Here is an 11,091-nt window from a genome sequence, read left to right on the forward strand (position 1 = left end):
AAGTTTTTAATCTTTATGTGAGATTTTCTTTATATATATAGCCTACATCAGACACTGTAAGAGTTATATATAACAAATTCATTTCATCTTCAAAACGTATGCCCCTAAAATGTTTTCATATTTCATTCCTTTACACTGCTTGTTTGTACAATTCAACAAATGACAAACTGCGGCTATTAAACAGTGCGTATCAACTCAAAATTAAAGTCCAAAATGCTTGAATCAAATCAAAATTGATGCAGCGATGAAATATTCATGTTTGTACCTAGAGGACTTTTGTCTTTTAATGAATACTTTGGATCACAACAATTTCTGATTGCTCATTTTCAACTCATGAACATTGATGAAGATAAATAGCATCTTATTGTGAAATCAACCAGTATGGTCCTAACCATAGCCACCATCTAACACCCCCCTAACAAACAATAAAACCTGCTCTATCACATTGATCAAAATGAATAGACATATCCCAAACCATTACTTGCGAGTAAGGTTGTTCAATCAAGTACAAAACAACAAAGGAGCATTTATTGTATTCTTCTTGTTCATTTTTTTTCTAACCTAAAAACCATTTTAGGTTTTTCTTTCCTTTTTTTGGTTTGTTCTGATAAAAGAAATGTTTACTAAATAAGAGTATATGATCAATCTGATTATAATCCAAGGGTGTGACACAAATGTACATAAATTGGACTGAGGCTCTGAAGGAAATAGCCCACAACATGATGTATAGAGTATACTGGTCCCTGCAGTAGTATGCAGCATATGTGATAAAGACAAGTCATACAATGTCACATGAATGTACAGAGGTTGCACCCATCTGTTTATGTTTATATGCTATAATATATAATAAGAATACATTTTCATAAAAATTATAAAAACACAGAAGTAGTAGTAAGTTTTAATGTAGACATAAGCTATTGTTGGACTCGGGAACTGTGTGTGTGTGTGAGAGAGAGAGAGTTGTATGATGAGACACAGTACACTACAAAGAAACCTTTGAGAAATTACATTTTTTTATACTTCTATGTGTAAACAAATGAGGTAAATGAGAAAAAATGGCATTGATTTGCATTGCAAATTGGAATATAAAAATGATTGTGTATTCATATGTGCTCTTAATAATGATCTCACATGATAATCTTTTTTCTTACGCACAAGGGTATGCAATGTACGTCACAAACAAACGTACATCTCGCTGTCTTTCCATTCTTCTCTCTGTCTCAGGAGTCTGTAACCTAATTAAGATACAATGTGTGATATTTACACAGCCACATGCCATGATTATAATTTAATTTTCTTTTTGTCTGTTGTATTAAGCCCTGATACCTGTTTGTTGCTATATTTACAACAGTAGTGCAAGGCATTAAAAACACATATATGTTGCAATAAATAATTATTTTATCATCATTAAATCATTTATTTTAATCATTATAATTTAGCAAAAAAATAATAACAAATAACCCAAGAAGAAAATAAATTCAAATTAGCAAGAAAAATGGCACTATGACAAAGTCATTTACTAACACAGCGGCATATTAATTTCTTTATTACCTCCATATTATACACTGGCATGATTCTCAGTCACTGACACTCAGATTTCCTTTACCTAGATTTGACTAATTGCAAAATCCAGAAATATTTTCCACAACATTGCTACTCTTCAGTGTCTAAGTAGAGTTTTCTCAACAAACTCTAATGCTGGATTTTGTTAAGGTAGAAAATGCATAAATAAATAATGTGTATCAGTGGCAGGGCTCTGCCATCAGCAGAATAAATAGAGTTCTTTTTTTCTACACGTCTGTGCTAGATCATTAGACAAATTAGGTCAAAAAATGATTTATTATGTAAAATATAAAGCAAAAAGTCACAGACTGATGAATTTGAAAAAGAATAATGCATGAGTAGATGTATTTATTTTCAACTAGATGTAGTTATTTTTACATAAGTAATGTGCTGTTTGACCCTACCAGCTAGACAATGGAAAAAAGGTGGCAGAAATATTTAAAGAACATGAGGTAAGGGCAGGTTTAGAGGTGGAGAATGTGGTAAGGACAGGTTTAGAGGTGGAGAATGTGGTAAGGACAGGTTTAGAGGTGGAGGATGTGGTAAGGACAGGTTTAGAGGTGGAGGATGTGGTAAGAGCAGGTTTAGAGGTGGAGGATGTGGTAAGGACAGGTTTAGAGGTGGAGAATGTGGTAAGGGCAGGTTTAGAGGTGGAGGATGTGGTAAGGACTGGTTTAGAGGTGGAGGATGTGGTAAGAGCAGGTTTAGAGGTGGAGGATGTGGTAAGGACAGGTTTACAGGTAGAGGATGTGGTAAGGACTGGTTTAGAGGTGGAGAATGTGGTAAGGACAGGTTTAGAGGTGGAGGATGTGGTAAGGACTGGTTTAGAGGTGGAGGATGTGGTAAGAGCAGGTTTAGAGGTGGAGGATGTGGTAAGGACAGGTTTAGAGGTGGAGGATGTGGTAAGGACAGGTTTAGAGGTGGAGGATGTGGTAAGGACTGGTTTAGAGGTGGAGGATGTGGTAAGAGCAGGTTTAGAGGTGGAGGATGTGGTAAGGACTGGTTTAGAGGTGGAGAATGTGGTAAGGACAGGTTTAGAGGTGGAGGATGTGGTAAGGACAGGTTTAGAGGTGGAGAATGTGGTAAGGACAGGTTTAGAGGTGGAGGATGTGGTAAGGACTGGTTTAGAGGTGGAGGATGTGGTAAGAGCAGGTTTAGAGGTGGAGGATGAGGTAAGGGCAGGTTTAGAGGTAGAGGATTAAGACGGGGCAGATTTAGACGTAGAGGATGAAGACAGAGCAGATTTATATGTATGGGATGAGCTAAGGGCACATTTAGAGGTAGAGGATAAAGAGCAGTGATGGTTATGGGGGGAGGGAGGGGGGGTTATTTTTAGCGAATTAGGCTAAAATTTTCAGGTCGGAACCCTCCCCAAGAACAGGACACCATTGCCATCACAATTACTCTACTGTCATGGTACAGCCCGTGACCTGGCTCCTCTCTCTGGGTGTGTTTGTGTGTGTGTTTACATCTGTATATGTCTACATTCGTGTGTGTTTGTCTCTGTTATTCGTATCACCTGTCACTTGTCTTTTTAACATAAAAAATGCTTATTGATGCAGTACAGAAAATTTGGATTGTTGCAAAAATGATATACAAATAATAGCAGAGTTTTGATCTTTTAGAAGTTGTATGTTTTATTTTGGTCATGGTATAAAAGGATTTGCAAAATGTGAGGAAGGCATTTTAGAACAAGCAAATATGAGTTAAAAACACAATTGCATGAATTTATCTTCCTTATCATGAATGTGAGCTCAGTCTCCCATAATGGGTTTAACATGCCGCTTGATCGTGTTTGGCTTCTGTGGGATTTACAAATAACACCGTGTTCAGAGACCCTAAGAACATTAGTCCTTGATTAGACAGATTTATCTAATTGCTGCAGATGCCTCTGGAAGTTCTGTTTTGCAGCAGTGTGGGAAGGTCCCAGAGACACTTAGTAAGTTCACACTTCCAGAGTACATCTCTGTGCTGTAGGTAGTTCACACTTCCAGAGTACATCTCTGTGCTGTAGGTAGTTCACACTTCCAGAGTACATCTCTGTGCTGTAGGTAGTTCACACTTCCAGAGTACATCTCTGTGCTGTAGGTAGTTCACACTTCCAGAGTACATCTCTGTGCTGTAGGTGCTTTCATAGAGTGTTTCTTCTGCAATCAGAAGCTGAGTATTGGGATTCGGAAAATATTACATATATTGCACACTGTAGATTAGATTGCAAAAACAAAATTGTAGTTTAATAAATATTTTTTTTTCCCTGAAACACAGTATTTGATAACACAGCTGTGTAAATACCATCTGAGTCCGTCCCACGGAGACAACCCACTGGAACTGTGATTGTGAGAGATCAGTCCTGTGTGTGTGTGTGTGTGTGTGTGTGTGTGTGTGTGTGTGTGTGTGTGTGTGTGTGTGTGTGTGTGTGTGTGTGTGTGTGTTCAAGCAAGCGTGAGGCATAAGGACAGCAGGGGGAATACTCCCACTCTACTAAGATAGATGACAAAGTCTTCTTTCAGCGGTAATGGTTCTTACAGTTCTTCTATTGCTCATAAACACACACATGTACAAACATCAAACGCCCAGAGATAACCATCTCTCTCTCTCTCTCTCTCTCTCTCTCTCTCTCTCGCTCTCCTGAAACCATTCTTATACCTCCACTAAGTCATCCAGCAACAGAAGTAAAATACTGCTAATAGTGTCTGTGCTTGACAGCTGACTCACATTTTCTATATCTCCTAATGGTCGTCCATCTTCAGTGTTATTTCAGTATTTCAGTGCATGGCATTTAAGCCATGGAGGAGGCCCGCATCATTGTTCTGTCATGAAAACTGTGGCGTCTTCAATATGGATTGTTGCCTTGTATGACGTGGCCATTGGCAGTTTATGAAATTGCTATTACACAAGTATAAAAATTATGAAAAAGGTCAGAAGGAAATTTGCCTTGCTGTCTAAGTGATGTGGCTTGGTTTAGAAAAGCAATGCTAGAGTTGCCAGAGAAGCTCAGAAAAACCGTGTGTGGCTGAGGTGATGGTGATGGAAGACATTCAACAAGGCTGAGAGCTGGGAGAGGAAGGTAGGCGTACACCAGCAGCCACTCCAGAGAAATAGAGTTAGTGGCTAAATAGAGATGTTGTGAAGCAAAAGGTAGGCTTGTGAGACTTATGGGTAATGAACCCAGGTCACATGACATGTATCACTGGAACCACATATGATTCCTTTCCAACACCCCCAAACCTCAATGTGTATGTGAAGATATGTGTTGGTATCAGAGTGCTGGAGTTGATATTTTGAGGCACATTTGATCAGATTGCAAAGCTACTCTGTCCACAGGGATGTTTTATGTTGAGGCATAATTAGGTGCTTAAATCCAAAAGCATTTACGGATGTGTAACAATGCAGTGATTAAGATCGTATCAAGCCCCACTAGGGCTGTTTTCAAAATGATGGTTATATAATGCTTATAAATAATCTTAATATTTAGAGCTGGTCACTACCTGAGCAGTAGTTACGCATACAATGCCACCTCCTCTTTATGAATGATTTTGGTCTGTGCTTATGTATTGACTGGGTCAGAGCAAGTTAATGAGGAGACTGGCCACTTCCTATTCCTCCCTATATATCAAAAAGACTGCAAACACCAGAGGGCGCTCACGAGTGAGTTCTCAACACTTGGGCACGATTCTCCTTTAATATTGAAATATGTATTACACTAATAAATAGCAAAGAAAACGTAATGTTCTCTACCAGTTAAAAGTTTGGACACACCTACTCTTTATTCTTTTTATAATTATTTTCAGAAAAAAACAGGGAAGATGCCAAACCAATGAAATAACATAACAAATGTAATTATGCTCTAATATACAAATATCAACTAAGTTATCAGATTCTTTGACGTACGTAACTGTCCTATATTTTGATGACAGCTTTCCACTCTCTTGGTGTTCTGTTCTATGATGCTTCTCCATCAGTCCTGAAGACATTCAAACATAGACATGAAGACATGCAGAGCACATGTAGAGTGAGGAATTAGAGTTCACTGAGGGTGCATTAAAACTGTGTATATGTTTGTGTGTGTGTGTGTGTGTGTGTGTGTGTGTGTGTGTGTGTGTGTGTGTGTGTGTGTGTGTGTGGGTGTTTATTGAGAATGAATTTATATATAAGATACACTTTTCCCAAATTATATCTGTCTTATAAACCAATTTAAGTATAATCTGTTGCAAATGCAAATGTCGTTGCAAAAGCAAATGTATTTTGTTCTATTGAGAACCTGCATTTAGTCAGGTGAGTGGATTTTGATGTTGGTACTCACATGACTGTGTCCATCATAATGTGTGTTTTACTGAATTATGACACACTCCTGTTTTATCTTTAGCTGTGGTTACAGACACGAGTTCTTCTATTTGTTGACCAGGGAAGGAAACAGACGTCATGACTGGAGGGAGTTTGGCCCAGCACATGGAGTATAATCCTCTTATTAGCATGGGTTTCTCATGGGGCACACACACACACACACACACACACACACACACACACACACACACACACACACACACACACACACACACACACACACACAACGAGCACCAGCAGGTACTCTTAATCAACCCATGATGTGTCCTTTTCTGTTGTCTTTCTCACCATAATGGATCACTGTGTGCTTGTGTTCTCACATGTGTGCCTCATGTTTGTCAGAGTGTCACTGTGTGCGTGTGTGTGTGTGTGTGTGTGTGTGTGTGTGTGTGTGTGTGTGTGTGTGTGTGTGTGTGTGTGTGTGTGTAATTGAGTTTATCACACTTTTCAGTACTTCTCTTGGCACCTCCAGCCCAGTCTCAACAGACATTCATCACCATGACGATGATTAGGACAAAGTTCTCTTTTTCTCCCTGGCTAAGTTCAACCATCCAGCAGCACTGGCTGTTATAAGGTCAGCTGACTGAGTGAAATGTATCTGTTAGCACACAACAGCCCCAGTAAGTCATGAAGTGTGTGTTCAAGGTACTAGAGGTCAGGTCACTTAAAAAACATCATAAAGGGCATGACATGATGGCTGTGATCTCTCTAGAGCTGCATTCATGTCTGTAAATGTGTGAATATGTTTTGCCTGGCTCAGTCTTGTCCTGTTGTGCCTCTATTTTCAGTGTGTAAGTTCTTTTAATTTAGTCCCGTAAAAACTAATTCATGAATAGGAGTTTACTATAAATCTGTGTTTATGTTCCACAAGGTAAACTGTGAGTTCAGTCTTTATATACTGCATTATCCTCATCTCTAATAGTTAAGACCTATTATTCCCCTAAGCATGGAGTCTCTACATGACATGAATTACTTGAATGGTTTATTGAGACGTGTCCTATTGAAGTAACAGAATCAAATGTCAACAGACTTATTAATGTTTTGCAAATGTGCTTGTGAGCATCAGTGGGATGATATATGTCACAGTCACAGAGACTGTCGCACATGGGATGACTCTGTGTAATCATTTGAATATTATTTTCATTTTACAGTGGGAAGAAAAACAATTCATGGCGAAATTCACACTTCTCATTTCCTGTGCTCCAGCACCCCCTGGTAGCTGCTGTTACTTGCTAAACATTATATTAATTAGATGAAGATTATTGGGACCATGTGCAGTGTTGCATCTGCCCTCCTCCCTCTGTGCTATTGGCCACGGTCTGTAGGGAGGGAACATTTGAGCTGCTCACTCTCACTGTGCAGAGCATATGAATGAACTTTGCCCTAGTGTCAGAGAAAATGCAAGAGAAGACAAAAACAAGGGCTAAACACAAATAAAACATTTCTACCTCAGTTCATTTATCTTCAACATTTGCTCATTTGAAGAAATTTAACATATCTGCTAACGAAGGGGAGACAAGTCTGTTTCACAAAATTACTGTACAGTTAACACCGCATGCAAAATACAATAATATTATTTCTCCTCATATGTCATGTGGAGCTAATTAGAAAAGTTTTTTTAAAAGCTCAACAGAGGCAGAAGGTGTCTCTGTCTCTCCATCCATCTCACACACATACATCCACACACCATATGTCTACACACATATACATGAACAATCAAACATTTTTTTCAGGCATGAAAAAAATGCTGTAAACTATCTAGGTCAGAAAGAATCTATACTTCTATACTTCTTTTGCTCCAAGGGGTGAGAAGGAGAAGAGAAAAGAGAGGAAAATAGAGGACAAGAGGATAAAAAAACAAAACGCCATTTGAAAACATGGACCCTCTCCATGTTAGCCAGCACTCCCCACTGGGGAATGGACTAAATCCAACAAGAAAGACAAAAAGAGGGAGAGAGAGAGAGATGAAAGAGAGAGAGAAAGAATGAACAAGAGAAAGAGAGAGACAAAGATACAGAGCTGGGGAGACTCATGGAGAGATAGAGTGAAAAAGAGAATCACACACTTTCATCCAAAGGAAAATAAGGTAGGACCATAAATTATTTTAATTAGACTCCATAGTGTAAAAACATTGAAAAGCATTTACAATTAAATTAAATATATTTTGGAACATGTTTCTAAAATTAATTTAGGCAATACCTTTCATATTTGGTTAAAACCTAGTCAAGCAATATCTAGTTGAATTTGAAAATCAATACTCTGAATTCATATAGTGCAGAAAAGTTTTTAATTTAAATTTGATTGCCATGATGAAAGAATTAGAGAAACACAGTAAATGAAGAGGCACTGCTTATTATGGAAAATGTTATGGATGTAATTAACTGTCACAGTTTTAGACCTAAACAGACATTATGGTCACAGAAACACTGAAGCACTATTACTTTGGACTTAAATATTTGCTTAAAGGTTTGTGCTTGATAGTTGTAAACACTGACCAGTAAACATGCTGGGGAAGAGACAGAGAATGTCCACATAAAGACCGACATAGTGGCAGGCACTGTGACACGCCATTGGGCACTTGTGTTTGCAGTAAATGTGATTCTCAAACAAATACAAACAAACGCATAATGAATGGTTGAACTGAATTCATGAATCACAGTCATTCGATTCATATATTAGTAGATTAATAAAAAACTGCAGAACACTGTGACTGCTTTAGCTCAAAAGATTGCCACAATACATTCCTAATTCCTATCACAAACACTCTTAGGGGTTTCATTTAAGAGTTCAGGCAAATCACAGCAGCTTACATAATCTGAAGAATGTGTGTATGTGTGTGTGAACATACACACACATGGACTATTTGCTCATAGCCTCTTGGTGTAACATTCTAGCTGTGGCTATCACAACCCCTGTGTTTTTCTTGCAGCATTCTTACTCCTGGTTCTGCCCATTTGTGCATATTGCCATAGTGATGTGGGGCTCCAGACTCAAGTGGCTTCTTCTGGTCCACTTCCTGCTCTCTGACCAAGTTTATACCCAAACTCCACCCTCTCCTATCCTCGTGAACAGCATTGAGCCAATCACGTCTGTTGTCAGTGAGTCTCCTATCCTCGTGAACAGCATTGAGCCAATCACGTCTGTTGTCAGTGAGTCTCCTATCCTCGTGAACAGCCTTGAGCCAATCACGTCTGTTGTCAGTGAGTCTCCACTCCCATCGATTTTGCCACTGATGACGATAAACCAAGAGACACAGCAGGAATCAGGGGAGTTCAAACATAAATATACTGGAGTTTGGGAGGAAGAACCCAATACTGACTCTGCACAGCTCCTTATCTCAGCTCTTATGGCCTCTCTACGTGGTCAGGTACACCTCCATGGTAATTTGAGCTGTGCCGAGCTGCTTGCAGGACCCTGGAGTGGAGAAGGCTTTTCTCAGGTGCTGCTGGGTCTGGTGATGGTGCCTGTGCTGGTGTCTGGAGGATGTGCACCTGAAGCTCAGTTAGTGGTTCTGAAGCTCTATGCACTACTAGGGGAAGGTGACACTCAAGAGCTTCTGGAGGATGTAGTTGCGCTGATGAGGCGTGGCAAAGTGATGTCACTCCACACTTCCTCCGCTCCTCCCACACTGAGAGCACAATCACAACGCCGCCTGCAGGCAGCCATGTTTAACATACAGCAGCTGGCAGAGGCAGGTCGGAAGGTGGGTGTCCTGTTGGGCTCTGGGCAGGAGAGATATTGCCAAGGCTGGCTGAGGGTGAAGGGGACTCATTTGCTGGGACTGATGGCCAATTGTAGTGAACAGCAGTACCGAAAAGAAGCCAAGAAGGTTTGCAAAAGTCTCGGGCCCAACTGTGCAGGTGTGTCTCATGAAGGTAACTTTTACTACGTCATCCTCAGAACTGGAAGCCGGATAGTCCCATTGGCTTCTCCCGGCCAATCAGAGAGCTGGATTCAGAGTTGTGGGATGGGACCTGTGCGATGGCGTAGAAATGCAACGCCTCAGCATGACTGTAAGGATAAAAAGGAGAAACGTGTGCATAATGTAGTGGAGTGGATTCCTGCAGTCTCCACACTCTATAACCTGGGCACAGCTGTTTACTATGCATCTGTTAACTGCTCAAACACAGCAAAAGAGAGAGCCATCCTCAGTGCTGTGGATCTGGGCACTGATGCGCTCATGGCAGTAACTGGAGGCACGGCTGGTGTAGCTGGATACGCACTTGGGGCAGGGCTTAAAACTGGTGTGAAAGCCGGAATAAAATACTTGCTGAACAGCATGAACCAGGAACATGACCTGCTAATGAACCAGGACAGCTGGGAGAGTGAAACAAGCAAGTGAAAATATATATTAATGAGGAGCTGAAGATAAGAGCTCATTGTGTAGTAGCAGGAAGTAGATAAAGGATCTCAAGTGTTGTATTACCTTCTAATATCTACTGTTGTGTAAGAAAGAAGTTTGCATTACTCACATGGTTGGTCACATGTTCCACACTAGCAACTGGGCAACAAGACACAACCTGATATCCTGATTTGATATTTAAGCTGCAACGCAGTTCTTTAGTTCACTGAAAATGATTGCAACTCTGGCCAATTTCAGAAAATCTGTAAAACGTCATTCAGTTGGGAAGAGAGAGTAACGAGAAATGAAAATAAGGAGAAAACTGATTGAAAGCCATATTTTAACATCAGTCATAACCAGGAAGAAACATCACAACAAGAAAAAATATCATGTGACTAATGATTTATAGAAACAAGAACTAAAAAAATCTGTGTTGCCACAACAATTATATTGTATATGTTGTATATTATGCTGTTGGTCATGATGGCAGTTTCTCATTTTCTGCTACAGGAGAATGTTTTTCTCCCTTTTTTCAGTTGTAGAACCAACTACTATGTTTGTGGTACTCTTAATAGCACTAGCGTTGCTACAAAGCATATGTATAAAAAAATAATATGCATATATTTCCCACATATTTACATCTATTTATTTTTGTTGTCTATGAAAACAAGCAACAATAAGTATAATTTAATAAGAATCTACATTAAGTGCAATATCAGATCTGCACAGTATGCATAAATTCTTACTTGCTGTTTTCCATATCAGTAATGCATATGTGGCATAAATGTTGTAAAGGCAATATGTATCCATGCTGCATGTAGGCTAATAAATCTTTGAAGTAA

General features: G+C 39.5%; 1 protein-coding gene across 1 annotated transcript; it reads left to right on the top strand.

Annotated features, from left to right (window-relative positions):
* The first annotated feature begins 7,917 nt into the window (after positions 1–7,917).
* On the top strand, positions 7,918–11,091 carry apof (apolipoprotein F). Its single transcript, XM_077014659.1, has 2 exons — positions 7,918–7,993; positions 8,837–11,091. Exon 2 carries the CDS (start codon positions 8,882–8,884, stop codon positions 10,247–10,249), a length of 1,368 nt encoding a protein of 455 aa, XP_076870774.1. The 5' UTR covers positions 7,918–7,993; positions 8,837–8,881; the 3' UTR covers positions 10,250–11,091.

This window comes from Brachyhypopomus gauderio, chromosome 8, assembly GCF_052324685.1.
Source record: "Brachyhypopomus gauderio isolate BG-103 chromosome 8, BGAUD_0.2, whole genome shotgun sequence".
In the NCBI taxonomy this organism is placed as follows: domain Eukaryota; kingdom Metazoa; phylum Chordata; class Actinopteri; order Gymnotiformes; family Hypopomidae; genus Brachyhypopomus; species Brachyhypopomus gauderio.